Source organism: Falco cherrug, chromosome 3, assembly GCF_023634085.1.
Source record: "Falco cherrug isolate bFalChe1 chromosome 3, bFalChe1.pri, whole genome shotgun sequence".
In the NCBI taxonomy this organism is placed as follows: domain Eukaryota; kingdom Metazoa; phylum Chordata; class Aves; order Falconiformes; family Falconidae; genus Falco; species Falco cherrug.
The window spans coordinates 65,169,258-65,185,262 of record NC_073699.1 but is presented as its reverse complement, the minus strand read 5'-3'; the positions used below and the strand labels follow the sequence as shown (position 1 = coordinate 65,185,262).

The 16,005-nt window shown below is 35.8% G+C and overlaps 1 protein-coding gene across 6 annotated transcripts in view; it reads left to right on the top strand.

Annotated features, from left to right (window-relative positions):
• The window catches only part of LOC102047831 (cadherin-19), a 68,962-nt gene that overhangs the window by 30,541 nt on the left and 22,416 nt on the right, over positions 1-16,005 (top strand). For all 6 annotated transcript variants that reach the window (XM_027798369.2, XM_027798360.2, XM_055706018.1 and 3 more), the window contains 6 exons: positions 1,106-1,400; positions 9,029-9,148; positions 9,795-9,959; positions 10,948-11,132; positions 12,370-12,623; positions 15,681-15,817. In XM_027798369.2, the coding sequence (XP_027654170.1) occupies positions 1,106-1,400; positions 9,029-9,148; positions 9,795-9,959; positions 10,948-11,132; positions 12,370-12,623; positions 15,681-15,817 (1,156 nt within the window). The remainder of the gene's footprint in view (positions 1-1,105; positions 1,401-9,028; positions 9,149-9,794; positions 9,960-10,947; positions 11,133-12,369; positions 12,624-15,680; positions 15,818-16,005) is intronic.

The window sequence follows — 16,005 nt, the reverse complement described above, 5'->3', positions numbered from 1 at the left end:
TTTGCAGCTTTAAAAGCTATTACAAAATATGTTGAGTAGATTCAATAGGGAAATGTGCCCTTTTTACACCTCATAGTCACTTCTTCCCCATCCTGTGGCCTTATATCCTACACTGAGCTGTGGGGTCAATAAGCATAAAGAAGAACAGTGAGATTATCAAAGTCAAAAGCTAGACATATTATTTAAATTTTAAACTTGCTGCTTTGTAGGAGAAGCAGGTTTAATAAAACTTGGGGTTTTTTTCTTTTTGTTACATTGGATTTTTCAATTATTATCCAGGCTCTTAGACATTTTGATATCTTTTGTTCTAAACCCAAAATAAATAAATAAATAAATAAAAATATGATAGAAATTGTTGTTCCTATAAAATTCAACTTTGGATGCTTCACATTTTAAGAAATTAAGTTATTGCTATTAAAAAGGTGTTGGTGTGTACTGTTAGCATTAACAGAACTATTTTGTTGGCATAAACAAATGCAGCTGGACCGCAATGGTGTCCAGGGCTCAGCTTCATCAGAGGGTGTTCATCCTAGTAAAAAACAGAGGATGCAGATCATCCTGGAAAGAAATGGAAAATGTCTATCAATTTGTTTTAGAATAAATAATACAGGCTTATACCATAGAACGGCTTTTCATCTCTTCAATACAATATTTCAACAGAAATAGAACACCAGTGTCTTTCATTTACACTTAGTATTGCTGAGTACAAAAAATATATAAAACTTATAAAGTACACTTGGCATTCATAATAATAAAAATGTAGATAATGTTTAATGACCTTTGTATCATTTTCAGCAGAATTTTATGGAAGATGATAAAGCAACGATTTAAAGTAGGTACTTACAGTCATTCCCTTCACTTCAAAGTGGCTGAAGCATCATTTTTAAGGTTTACCATGCATTTATATTTCTGTTATATCAATACTTTAAAACTGAGACATGACTGACTGAAAATGTGACAGTATGCTTTTCTAAATATTAGTATCCAAGAAAGCTTACTAATCACAGGGTTCACTGTAGAATAAAAACAATGAAAACCTAAAATGAATATCCCAAAACTTTATTCCTCTTATAATGCAGCTTATTTTTCTGTTTTTTACTTGCAGCTGAAATCAGATTTAGACAAGCAGGATGGCAAGCTAAAATACATTTTGACTGGGGAGGGAGCTGGAAGCATTTTTATTATTGATGAAAATAATGGCAAAATTTATGTGATACAAAAGCTTGATCGAGAAGAGAAATCCTTCTACACTCTAAGAGCACAAGCAATTAGCAAGAGCACTCAGCTTCCTGTTGAACCTGAATCAGAATTTATTATCAAGGTTCAAGATGTCAATGATCATGAACCACAGTTCTTGGATGGACCTTATGTTGCCACTGTTCCAGAGATGTCACCTGAAGGTATGACATGCCCTGAACTAAACTCTTTTATTTCCTGACCTTTTTCTAGATAGCTATGTTGATATAAAATGTTAATAGCATATTTTATGGACTGCTTTTCAGTGAGAAGAAAGCAAAGTATTTTACAAGCTTGAAAATTTGGAAAGGTATATGCTTACACTGAAGGTTGTGCATACCTCTAGTTAACATCCTTGACTTTAAATATTTAGGTACTTACATGTATCTAAGTCTTTTTACAGAATCTGAATACATGCTTGGATTGACTATCGAGAGTTGTCTTTCCCATCAGTGATTCAGCCTTGAAATTTGTACTTGTTTAAAAATATAACATTACCATTCAAAATACATGGAGTACTATAACCAGTTGATACTGCAAAGATTTGGGACTGACAGATTTCACTACTTTTTCAATCAGTATATGTCCCAGTTTCAGCTGCGATGGAGTTGATTTTCTTCTTAGCGGTGCTGTGTTTTGGATTTGGTGTGAGAACAATGCTGATAGCACACTGAGGGTTTTAGTTGTTGCTGGGGAATGTTTATACTAAGTCAGGGACTTTTGGTTCCTTGGACCCTTTCAGTGAGAGGGCTGGGGGTGGGGGGGGTGGGGGGGTGGGGGCGTGGCACGGGAAACTGGGAGGGGACACAGCCAGGACAGCTGACCTGAACTAGCCAAAGGGATATTCCGTACCATATGATATCATGCTGAGTATATAAGCTGGGGAAAGAAGAATGAAGGGGGGAATGACTTTCAGCATTATGGGGTTTGTCTTCCCAAGTAACCGTTACTCGTGATGGAGCCCGGCTTTCCTGGGGATGGCTGAACCCTGCCTGCCGTTGGGAAGTAGTGAATGAATTCCTTGTTTTGCTGTGCTTGTGCATGTGGGTTTTGCTTTACTTATTAAATTGTTTTTATCTCAACCCTGGAGTTTTACGTTACTTTCTGATTCTTCTCTGCATCTCTCTGAGTGAGGGGGGAGTGAGAAAGTGGCTGAGTGGTATTTTGTTGCCAGCTGGAGTTGAACCATAACAGTATAGCATCCTAGTCTCTAGAAAATTTGTCAGTCTATGATTATTGTTACAACCTGTCTGTCAGCTTTTCAAACCTCTGTCAATCTGAAAGAGGAGTAGGATGCACATAAACTTTAAAGTCCTCTGACCTCAGCTGGCTCTTCTAAGGACATAAATATAAGCTTGGTTGAACTGAAAAGTACTGAACAGTATCCTTCAGTATACTGTGATTCTACTTAGCGATTAAACAATATGTCTTTATTATACCCTGTGTAATATAAAACATTTTGTACTGCAACTGGTAAAGAATCACATCCACAAGACAGGCACTCAAAATTACCACCTCCACCCTATCCCCTGAGATAGGGTTAATTTCCTTCCTATAAGTAATGGATTCAGAGCAGGAGTGGTATGGAGCTGATGTGGGGCTGATGTGATGACCACAGTAACACCATGTATGATGCCTGCCTATCTACGTTGCCAACCCTCTTCCCAATTATCAGGTTCTCTTTGTTTAGATTAGATTGTGTGAAAGGGACTTCCAATTTCCTAAGCACATAAATGGCAATTTTCTGTCAAGAGGAACACCTTAATTCCTGCACCTCTTCTTTTCCACCTCCACACTTTCAAACAGATCTGTACTAGGATCTGTCATGTATCTGGAAACTTAATACAATAAAAATGAAGCAAAGTCAACACCTGGCAAATATAGGTATACATATATATATCTATGTACATGCACATATGTATACCTAACATGTATACACATACATTTAAATCCTTAAAAAACCCCGAAGTGTGAATGCAGCTGACATAAACAAGCATGTTATAGAAAGTGCTATCTCCAAATAACTATTTTCAAATTCAGAGGAAAACCAAATTCTTACAGAAAGAATCCCAGTAATCTTTTAAATTCAAACCTCTATCTCTTTTGGTTGTCTCTATACCAAATAATATTGAAAAGAAATCCAAATATTGTACTACTTAAAACTGTATGAATTAATGAGGTCATTAATGTAACAGCATCAGTGATCATAAAAAGTAATAAAAACTATGTTTCATTGAGCATTAGCCATTCAACTTTTAGGATAGATTCAGCGAATCTTTCACAGGAAGCTGTAAACTTAATCTTTTTCTGACAGCCTAGATAGCACTTGCAAGAAAAGGATATTCATGCCTGGGGTTTAATCAAAAGTGGGGTGAATATTCTAATTTCTGTCAGGAGGCAGTAGGTCAGCATCAGTACCAGCAAGAGCTACAAAAGGCATCCGTTTAATCAATTTGCTTCCTAGTCGCCCTGCTTATACCACCTTCTACCAGGGAAATCACTTTTGGCTGTATGGTTGTTTCTTCATTGTTACTTTCTTCCATGCAGACAGACATATTTGTCTCAAGACTTCTGCATCTTATCCCTTGGTCTTTCTAACATTATCAGTGACTTATTCAGAGGTTACTTCTAGCCTTTGCATCTTACTCATTCACTGAAGTTTGGAGAATAGAAGACAGGTGCCTTGTCAAGGACATTTGCATATTTTTTTTTTTAATGTTCTCACAGTAATAATGGACATAGTTTATTGTCTAGAATTATCTGGATATTTTTATCTGGGTTTATGCGGATTTACAAATTTACAATTTCTTTCTTTCTTTCTTTCTTTCTTTCTTTCTTTCTTTCTTTCTTTCTTTCTTTCTTTCTTCCTTCCTTTCTTTCTTTCTTTCTTTCTTTCTTTCTTTCTTCCTTTCTTCCTTTCTTTCTTTCTTCCTTCCTTTCTTTCTTCCTTTCTTTCTTTCTTTCTTTCTTTCTTTCTTTCTTTCTTTCTTTCTTTCTTTCTTTCTTTCTTCCTTTCTTCCTTTCTTTTTCCCCCCCTTTCTTTTTTCCCCTGTGATAAAGCATTGCTTACACGAGACTTGGTCCTTATAAAAATGGTTTTAAAATAGCAGATTATTTAGTATGCGTTGATTTACACTCACGCCAACCTGTAACTACTCACAGAAGTATATCAAGAATTGAGTTACGTTTTCCTTCTATTTTATCTTCCTGTCTTAATGATGAGATTCTGTCTTAATGATGGTTATATGGAAAAAAAAGGAAAAAGTTAAGTAGGGCAGTACTTATGGCCAAAACCAACAGCAGCAATCTTTTCCCATGTACTTGTTTCTCACCTGAAACCATCAACAAGCAGTTGACAGATGAGAAGTTTCAACCTTTATTGACTTGTCTGCTATAAATTGATACCCTAAAACTGAAAGGTTCACCTGTCTTCATCCAGTCTCCTCTGTCATCTATTATATATTTAAATTCCTAAAATACAGTATCACACCAGCATAAGATTAATTAAACTGGAAAAAAAATATTTTGTGATATTCTGGTAAGATTATTAAAAAAACATTCCAATAAAATATAGAAATATATGACATGAAAAAAAACCAGAAGTAACATCACCTCTCATTTTTTCCGAATGGGTGGAAAACAAAATAAGATCCTTGTGTACTTCCTCTGTCAGACGCAAACTACCTGAAATTGTAAACACAGATCTGCAATCATCCAGTGTATGATATGTGAATCTAAGTCAGTCCTATGGATCTTAAAATGTTTTCTACACTGCTGCTATTTTTGACCTTGCCAGCCCTAATACCATAGCTATTTCAGAGATCATTCTTTCACCTACTTCTTCCACGTAGACACTACAACACTACTGGCACACTGATGTGTATGTCTTTCATATAGCATGTAAGTGGAGTGGTGTATGGTAGTATATACCTTAACAGTGATCAACTCCAACTCATGAAACAGCTGAGCCACACACAATGACACTTCTCTGGGCTTACTTGCTCTGCTTCTCAAAGGGTAAGGACTGCAATTCTGAGGTGAAACCTGTTTCAGTATGCACAGTAAAGCATTCATCCTTGCAAGGAGATTTCTACCTTCCCAGTAGATAGAAACAGTAACCAACTAAAATTTGTATCATTGATACCATAATGTTTCATTATATCAGGGCTTTTCTCTCAGTAAAACAAAACATCCTCTTGCATAATAAGGGATGCAGACCAGAATTATGTGAGTGATGCAGTGCAATAGAGAGGCTTGCCCTTTGATCTGTTTCAGATTTCTCTAGCATCAGTTCAGCTCACTGATGCTAGACCTGGGATCTCCTAGTAATTTCATCACAGAAAACACACTTAGGAAGCATGTTCGATACTTGGGAAAACAGCTCACTGTTAGTGAACATTTTGTCTGGACATAAGAAAGCAATAAAAAATAATTTATAGCCAGCCACTTGCCTCAGAGAATTGCAGAAAAACAGAAATTAAGCACAGATAATTTTGTCTAAAGTTAGGTACAAATATCAATATATATATATATATCCTAATGAGTCAACAAATTAGAACACATTTTACTTCTTTCTTAGCTCTCTACTTATCCTCACTACTAAATTTTATTAGGATTTTATATGCAGGTGTCACAGTAAATGAAAAGCCTGTCAGCAAATGGACTCTTCTGAGAACACAGGACTGGTTTTCCCTCAGGCATTTGGTACGATTTTATGTTAAGTGTTTTCCATATAGCTGTTAAACTTGTACAGATACAGTATATCTGATGGAATGGTTAAGAGTTAGATGCAATAATATATCATACTTAATGTTTTTATAGAATTGAAGCTCTAGTTAGAAAAATTAATAACTATTTGCCATATGAAGGCCCTACAGTTTACCTAGTAGCCTGCAGTGTATAAACGGCACCACTATGTTTTGCCCAGGAAGGGTAAAACCAGGGCTGCAGAAATGCAAAGAAAAATCTTATACAGCAATCAGCAAAATGTAGTTTGCCTTAAATAAAGATAATAAAAAGCAAGAAATGTGTAAGCATGTTTACTATCCAGCGTAAGACTTTGCTGTGTACATAAAAAATATGTTTAAGGCTAAACTTTATGTCAACATCACACAGACTCTCATATTCAAAATGATTGTTTGAAAGCTCACAGGCATATTTAGTTAATTTGCCTCTGCTATGATATCCATTTTCACATAAATATTGTGAAACTATATCATAGTATCATAGTTTGACTGTCAATTACATCATGTCATGGCTGCAATGTCAAGAGTTAAGGGTTTGGTGGTTTGTTGTTGTTTTTTGTTTTGGGTTTTTTTGTGTGTTGTTGTTGTTTGTTTGTGGATGGTGGGTCTGTGTTAATGGATTGTTCTACAATATATTATTTGTATCTGATCAACTATACTTCTCCCAAACATGGCGTTACCAAAAATGACTTTTTGGAGTTTCTGAGTACCTAATATTAACATTGTAATTTCTATCACTCAAATACAAATGTCTAGGTAAACAAGATTCCATTCAGTAAACGTCTTGCTATTTTTTGTGATTGGGTTAAATGTATAAAGAAATGCAGGCTTCATAGCAGTGAAAAGTTAAAAATGGAAAAAGTATTCTAAACCTAGGATAATATTTTTCTTCTGTTTATTACATAGTCCATATTTAATGTGGAGGTTCATACAACAATCATGAAATCTTTCGGCTGAAAAAATGTTAAAACCATAGCCCTCTCTTTACATGGTCTCATGCCATCCCATTTTAGAAATAGTCTTCCTTCTGAGAGTGCAGGAGATCTGTTACTGCTTTCCTCCAGGTCAGCTCCCTCTTTACCAGATGCCTCTTACCTTTCTATTGTAGCCAGCAGCTACATCACACTGAGTACTAGACATATTCCGTGCTTCTGTCCTGCCTTCTGCTAGACTCTGGAAGAGTCAACAGGCAAGCAGAAAAGTAGGCTGGGGCTTAGAGAAGCAGCAAATACTGGCTTAGATTCAACATTTCCTTCTAATGGTTAGAAACTGTGCAGAAAATAAATCTACCTTTAAATGAGTGAGATGCACAAAAGCATTGCAGTCCCATATATGTTGGATCTTATTCCTAATTTATTAAATATGGTGCTGTAAATGAGTCAATTTCGAAATGTAGTCATGGGTACCTCGGTTTAGTAGAAAATGACATTTATAACAGACTACACCTATTGGATTATTCAAAGTTCTTGATCCCTTTCTAACTAGCACTCTTCCCCCCCCCCCCCCTTTTTTTTTTCTTTCCCAAGGCAACTACATTCTAGTCATGCTAAATTGTCTTAAAGGATTAATTTCCTGTATTAGTTAGAACAGTTTTCATAGATTGCAGCTGATGAGAAGTTAACAGTTGTGTAGCTGAAGATTTCCTTCACTTTTCAGTCATATTAAAAAAGACTGTTACTTCTGAAGCACATAAGTGCCCTGATTAAATATTAATTTGTCATTTCATCTTTAACGTTTCTCCAGAGGAATAGGGAACAGCATATATGTGTATACTTCTATGCACACATCTAATACACACCTAAAGGTCAGAAGTTTGGTATTGTGGGTATGTTTTGAAGGACATATAACTCTAAAATTGGTGGCAATTAATAACATTTTAGTGTACCTCCACTCTGAGAGAAGACAACATGCATTATGGAATCACTTGAACTGTTGCTGAATAAAATGAGAGAAAATGCAAAAAAAATTTTTTTTTAATAATCAAAATATTTCATTCAGCATATCCTTCTATGAGAAAGCCATCTTCATTTCCATTTAAAAATAAAATTATTGACCTGCTGGAAAATTCAGAAATTAATTTATGTGTTTTAATGGGGATAATTATCAACTTTGAATTTGTCATAAAAAAGGTGTTTCTGTTCTAACTCCTTGCACTCCATCATTTCTTCTTCTTTTCTCCTCCAGCATAACTATACAGCTATATTGGTAAGCAGGTGCAACCATGTGATTGTATGTCAGAAACTTTTAGAAAGTAGTTTGATTTTCTGCTGTTAGTCACAAGTGATATTTGTATTCTTATGCAGAACCTAGATGAGGAAAAAAGACAAAAATAATGATTACGTTACAAAGTGATGCTACTGTGAATATTTTCTTTCAAAGGACAATCATCACTGACGGAGCTTGTGAGATTGCTGTCAATCTTGTATCTAGGATATAACCGCCTTCCAGCCAGAAATGAAATCAAGCTCTGCAGACTGATTCTGCTGTGTCTTTGCACTGGGGATTTTGCCGTCACTGTTGCACTAGGACAGTCTCATTAAAGACTCAAAGAGAAAAAAAAATTATCAGAGCCTTGTTATACTTTGTGGCTGCTTTGTTTGCTAACACTTAATTTCTTTATCACCAGCGGGCCTACTGCTGATAAAGTGGCTGTGTTTTATTATTCCCATGGGAAACTTCCATAAAATACTTTGAAGAACATACAAGAGAAGGAGAAAAAAAGTTTGTTATACTCCATTCATGTGTCAGAAATTAGGGGAAAAGGCATCAGACATGTAGAATTTTAAACAGTATAAATATAGTTCTGAAAAGTCTTACACTATTTATTTTTATTTTAATTGAAAGTCTGAATGCAGCAAGAATAGTTTCTGAGGAAATATTTTCCCTTTTTAATGACAAATTTTAGAAGTGCTGTCTGCTCCTGTAAATTTTCAGGACTGCTTGCTAATATAACTGGTATGTTAAAAGGTTTTTAAAGAGTTTATGCTTTTATGTGGTAATTTATATAAGAAGAAAATAAACATAGTCTATTTCATTTTTTCCTTGAGGTACGTCAGTTACACAGGTAACAGCTACAGATGGTGATGATCCTTCTTATGGGAATAGTGCCCGTCTGCTTTACAGTCTCATTCAGGGACAGCCTTATTTCTCTGTGGAGCCAAAGACAGGTACTACAAATGATCTTGTAAATTGAAAACATTCATAAACTAACATAAAATGGATGCAAGCAAAAATGTCTGCATTCATTTCAACACAAAGATCAACTGATATCACCCTACACTTGTATAACTTTGCATAGTTCTTAGAGTGAAAAAAAAAAACCCAAAACTTTCTTTCCCATAGGAAGCTGAAATTCTTTATCTCTAGAGAATCAACAATGTATTTAACAAATTATCTTGCTAAAGAGAAGAGCTGGATTCTGACTACCCTATACAACAAATGGATGTGGGACCACTTCTGGGTTAACATCTCTGACTCATTGTGTGACATTACTATCTCTATGTTGGAAAAAACACAGATATGTGACATCTGTCCAAAGTCCCGATTTCTGGGGAAGAAAGCTGGTTATAATGGGAGAGGAGATATATGGTGTGTTCTGTTCGCCAGAAGTCTAGGTATGCATATGGATCTGTCATACAGCATAGATGTTACCACTAGTACTAATTCCCAGTATTAGGACAGTTATGCTGTGCATGGTCTCAAATGTAAGTTCATAACTGTGTCCAATGATGCATTTTATACCCATATTATATGGTCACATGTTGGAAAAACTGAGACTATTATATGTTATTACATGATAGTTTTCTTTTTTAGGGGTCATCAGAATGGCTTCCCAAATGGATAGAGAAACAAAAGATCAGTATTTGGTCATCATTCAAGCCAAAGATATGGTTGGGCAAGCAGGGGCATTTTCAGCAACAGCCACTGTTACCATCAACCTCTCTGACATCAATGACAATCCACCTAAATTTCAACAGCGTGAGTATAGGCTACTTATACTAGTTGAAGCTTTGAGGAAATTTAGATATACTGGAACTCCATTAAGTTCACTGTTCAAGACAGGTCTGTGCTTTGACGTCATCATACAGTTTTAAATAAAAATTAAATTTAAAAAATCCCACACAAAATCTCAAAAGTAAAGAGGAAAAGAAAACCTATCATTACAGAAGACCTCAAGCCTGGTGTGTTTATAACTAGGCTTTGGAAGCAAATGACTTACCAAATTATTTTCCGTATAGTTTGCTGTACCTAAGCCTAAAATCTGGACAACGGGATATTTAGTACCATTTTCACTCAGCTTCTTTCTTTTTATCCTCTCTTCATTCTTTGCTTACAGATACTGTAAACCTTTTGGCAAATGATGTGACCTTCTCTGTCCAGGGAGTTTCTAGCAGACATGGGAGCTGCTAGCTGGTCTGTCAGGAAGAACTAATGAAATGCAGTTGGAAAGTGTTGCCCTCCACTGCTTTTTCACCCTGTTGGTTCATAGAATCATAGAAGAGAATCAAAGAATAGTTTGGGTTGGAAGGGACCTTTAAAGGTCATCTAGTCCAATGCCCCTGCAGTGAGAAGGGGCATCTTCAACTAGATCAGGTTGCTTAGAGCCCCATCCAGCTTGACCTTGAATGTTTCCAGGGACAGGGCAACCTGTTCCAGTGATTCACCACCATAACGGTAAAAAATGTCTTCCTTGTATCTAGTCTAAATCTACCCTCTTTTAGTTTAAAACCATTACCCCTTGTCCCTAGCTCTTTACTTACTGCTAAAGTGGGTTGAGAGAGGAGGACTCATGAGTGGAAAGGTTGTTGTCCTCTGCCTCCAAGATCTATCCATTGATGGATTAGATCCGTTGCTCTAATAAAAGCAGGGAGCTTTTCCCAACTTTCTGAGAGCCTCAGGCCATCATAGCTACAGCAGCTGTTAACCATGACAGATCACTAACCTGTGCCAGTATTTGTTTCTTTAGGAATCTACTATATGAGTGTCTCTGAAGAGGCTCCTGTGGGCACTACTGTAGGCAAGGTCTTTGCAGAAGACAGCGACATAGGGGAGAATGCAGCCATGAACTATTTCATTGAAGGAGATACTTCGGATGTTTTTGACATGATTACTAACAATGAGACTCAAGAAGGAATTATCTTACTAAAAAAGGTGAGATCTCAGAAACCTTCTAAAAAATCTCTAAGTACTGTAAAGAACCCCCTCAAGCAACCTGGATGTTTTAAAAAGGCCTATTGCTTTGTATTCTACTATGTTTTCTTTCTTCAGTCTTCATGATTCGATTGGGATATTATGGGGATAAAATGAAACATGCTTTTCTTTCTGAATTACTGAATTCAAATTACTGCTGAATACAATAGTGGCAGTCAAAATATTTTTATGTTGTTCCTAGCTGTGCAACACAGTGTATCCCATTGTGAAAGAATGGTCTATCTCTTCTGTGCATCTTTTGTAAATTCTTTATCGATAAATTGTACACAATATTTCTTTACTTCCAACACCTCCTTTTAAACTTAACTGAAGTTAGAATATATTAAAGTACTAGATAGACAGTGGAGTTTTTGTCATGATATAGCTTTGAAAAGACACTAAATACACTCAAAAAGATACCAGTTTATGAATTAAGATATTTAAGAGGCTTTGATACTGTGTGATTTATTTTGGAATTTCCAGGTCATCATATGAACTGATAATAGGTTTTGATATTTTAGTGAAACCCAGGACCCTGAAGAACTGAACACTATAAATTTGGTGGATTTGGTTTTGTGGTTTTGGTTTGTTTGGTTGTTGGTTTTTTTGGGGTTTTTTCCCCTTTTTGGATTTATTACAATTCAGGAAAGTATTTATTTAGGTTTTGTTTGCTTGGGGTTTTTTGTTTTTGTTTTTTTTTTTCATTACAGAAGAAAATTACTATCTAAAATAGTAATGTAAATATGTGTTTATCAAACACTCATTGTTGCCTTCTGGAATATATTTCCTTTAGATAATACATTTTAAGATACTCAGTTTAACCCCTACAAATTAACTGATTCACATTGTTTATGTAAGAGTAAAGAATAGTGTTCACTAGGTTACACCTATGCTGGAAATAAAAGTATTAAGAGAAGAAATTGTTTTTTTAGGGGTGACATTCTACAGGAAGATTTCTTTTGCGGTGTTATTTAACTGTAACATTAAACCCAGTCTACATATGAAAGCAAACAGTGGCTTAGCATAGCTTCATTTTAAAGTGTTTTTAACATAAAAAAGAAATTTTAGAAGTAACTATTTCTGAAACATTCCTAAAAGAAGGGTAGCACTGTTTTATCTTTAATCTCACACCACCTATTCAATTATATTTAGTTCAAATATGAAACAAGAAATATTCCACATGTCTCTTTCTTAACAGAGAGTGGATTATGAGAGCAAGAGGAGATACAGTATTCAAGCAAAAGTTGTAAACAGGTACATCGATGAGCGTTTTTTGAAAGAAGGACCATTTGAAGACAAAACCATTGTCAAAATCATTGTGGAAGATGCTGATGAACCTCCGGTTTTCACCTTGGAGAACTATGTGATGGAGATCATTGAAGGGGCCGTGAGTGGTTCAGTGGTGGGCGTCGTAACTGCTAGAGATCCAGATGATGATAACTGCCCAGTCAGGTACTTAACTTAAAATGTGGACAGGCCTCAAATATAGATGTAGCTGGCATTTCCAAAGGCTATTTCTGTTCCTTTCCTTGGCTCATGATTACAGTTAACCATGCTTTCATTGTCATAGCCTAAGTTATTCTGCGTCTAGTGGCTTAATACCAGTAGGCAGCTATGAACCACACAGCCCCTCACTCATTCCCTCACCCATTGGGATGCAGGAGAGAATCACAGATAAAAGTGTGAAAACTCATGTGCTGAGATTAATACAGTTTAATAATTAAAAAAAGAACAAAGAAAACAACAAAGACAAAAAAAAAAACAAACCAACACCCAAAACAAACAGAAACCACAACAAAAGCCCAAGAAAAACAAATTATGTAACCCCCCCAGAACGATTGCTCACTGTCAGCCAGCAGATACCCAGTCTGTCCCCAGTGAACAGCACCCTCTCCCAGCTTTACTGCTGAGCATGATGTCATACAATATGGAATGTCCCTTTGGTCAGTTAGTGTCACCTGTCCCGGCTGTGTCCCCTCCCAATGTCTTGTGCCCCGCCACCTGCTCGCTGGTGGGGTGAGAAGCAGAAAAGCCCTTGGCTCTGTGTAAGCACTGTTCAGCAATAACTAAAACATCCTTGTGTTATCAACATTGTTTTCATCACAAATCCAAAACATACCCTCATCCAACCTACTATGCAGAAAATTAACTCTATCCCAGCCAAAACCAATAAGTAGAGTAAATCCTGACCCCTATCCCAAAGTCTCAATAAATGAGCGTTTTTGTGCACCTTTGCAATAATTCTGATATGGGGTAATGTTTTAATCGGTGGCTTGGAAGAGGCTGTGCATAGCAGCAGAGGTAGGGTACCACAGCCAAAGCTGTAAGTGTCTGGAGGTGTTCCAGTCTGTTCCAAATAACTTCTGGAGATATGGAGAGATGGATTCATTGCTAGGAGGGAGACACAGAACAACTCCACTGGCATTTGCTCATTTCAGCATGACCAAAACCTACATCCACCACAACTGCCTCACAGAGATACTATATAAAAAGAGTCTCTCAGTCTTTCAATTTTGCAGAATAATTTTTCTGTCTCTTAAGGGAAAAAACAGGTAATTAATCTTTAACATAGGGTTTATAATTAAAATGGCTTCTCAAGTTATTTGACGTCACTGTGCACTGTACGATTTAGGCTAGGATACATGGAAAAATGGATGATTCACAAAATACTTTATGGTGTGTATATTCCTAATAGCAGAAATATATGTGTGTGTCTATCTATCTACCTACCTACCTATAGTTCGGTCTTCAGAAGTTTGGTCAATGCAAATCATTTGTTATGATTTTACATTAATTTTCTTTTATTTACTAAGCTATTTAAAGGTTAAATTAAACAAAAATAAACCCAAAATATATATGTACACACACACACACACACACAAAAAAAAAAAAAAAAAAAAAAAAAAAAGGAGGGGTGGGGGTAGTCTTGTTTATTTAGAGGACTGCAATTTCTCCTGCAAAACATTTAAACATAGTGCATATATATCTGACTTCTTAGTTTGAAATAGTTTGATGGAACTTGCTGAATGTCTGCGTAGTCCCAAAACAGTGGTGCATATATTGCATCACTGAGTTTTTTAAAAATAGACTATGTCACTTCTAATGTAAAGATAAATTTGTTGGGTAAGTGCCATGCATATGAATCTCATTTTGAGACCATTGCTACCGTAAATGACAGCAGTTGCTTATAATACAGAAAACCAGCTGTGCTGCCTTGTGGATGCCAATCATCAAACAAACAAAGTAAAAAAGACATGAACAAATTTTCACTACATCAATAATAACAAACAACTAAAAATATCCAACATGTTTTTTTTGAAAATTATCTATAAAAAATCAGAATACCAAATACACCCCAAACAAAAAATATCAATGTCAGAAAACCCTAAACAAGCATTGGATACAGATGATGAGGAATACTCACATTAAAAAAATAAAATAAAATAATTGAATTGTAAATCCCTAAAATAGAAGTTTATAAACGTCAGATCTTTGGCTCATGAGAAGAACTTTCACGGACTGTTTTGCTGGCTTCCTGATTTATCCTCTTGCTGATCTTCAAAACAGACAAAAGGTAACTATAAATAACGAGTTAGAGAGTCATCCAACCTTTGGCATATATTCTGATCAGGAGTCCTAAGTGTCAACAGGAGATAGAAAGACTTTGTCAAGCACAATTAAAGGTACAATAAAAGAGGGAATAGTTGCATGTGGGAATTCCAAATGGGAGTGGTAAGAACTTTCAACTTTTCAAACAGGTTTTACTTCCATGAAACAGACACTGCTAGGAACTGTGACATGCAGTCTTTTTTTGTATGTCATGAAAAACATTAGTAAATACCCTTTCCTTCTGAACCAGTATCTTTGGTGTCTTATTCAGTCTCTCTCTGGCCTGTGACCATTGGTTAGATTTAACTATTTAAATGGTATGTATGTATGTATGGACATAGCATCCGGAGCCTTTTCAGTGAAGAGTTAGGAACACTGGACTCGTTTGCAATCATGTCCTGCATTAGGATTTTGTACCCTGCCTAGGTGTCACCTCATTACAGATAGTTGTCTGCCTTTCTTTATAATGTCTGCTCCTTTGGCATCAAAGCATGTCAGCAATGATAAAATAGATTTGCCATTATACCTCCACTTAGCTGTTACTATTATTCATCTCACAAGTGGCACTTATGCTTTTTCTTTTCAACGAAGTCATTCACCTGCTGTGAGCCTGACTTAAAAGTAAGAATGAATAATGCATTTCAGATTCAGTTCGCATTAATATAGATCTGAGATATATTTAGTTTTATAAAAAGAAGAACTTTGATCTTGGCAGCAGTGAATTTTAAATGTTTATAAGCGTACATTTTTCATGATTTCTGAGTTTTCTGAGCACACATTTGTATGTATATATGCACAGCTCTGTTTTCTCAACTGACAATAGCTTTCTATGTCCTTGCTTTGATGGAACATTTCAGTATTAGGGAACCTCTTTACTTTTTTTTTTTTTTTTTGGTTCAGGTACTCTATTGTCCACATCAAGCATTTAAAGAGATTGTTCAGCATCAATGAGCACAATGGAACAATCATTACAACTAAACCTCTGGACCGAGAGAGAGCTTCTTGGCACAACATAACTGTTACAGCCACAGAAACAAGTGAGTAAGAAATTTAAGGAATGCTGTGTTTTATATACTGTGAACTGTAATTATCCTCTGAATACACCTTCTTTTAAGTGGAGAATACATGCTTCTTTTTCATTATATTACAGTTGCTTGCTATGTTAAGGAACATTATTAAAATGATTACTTAAACAGAAGTGGAATGTATTTGAACTCCAAGGTCC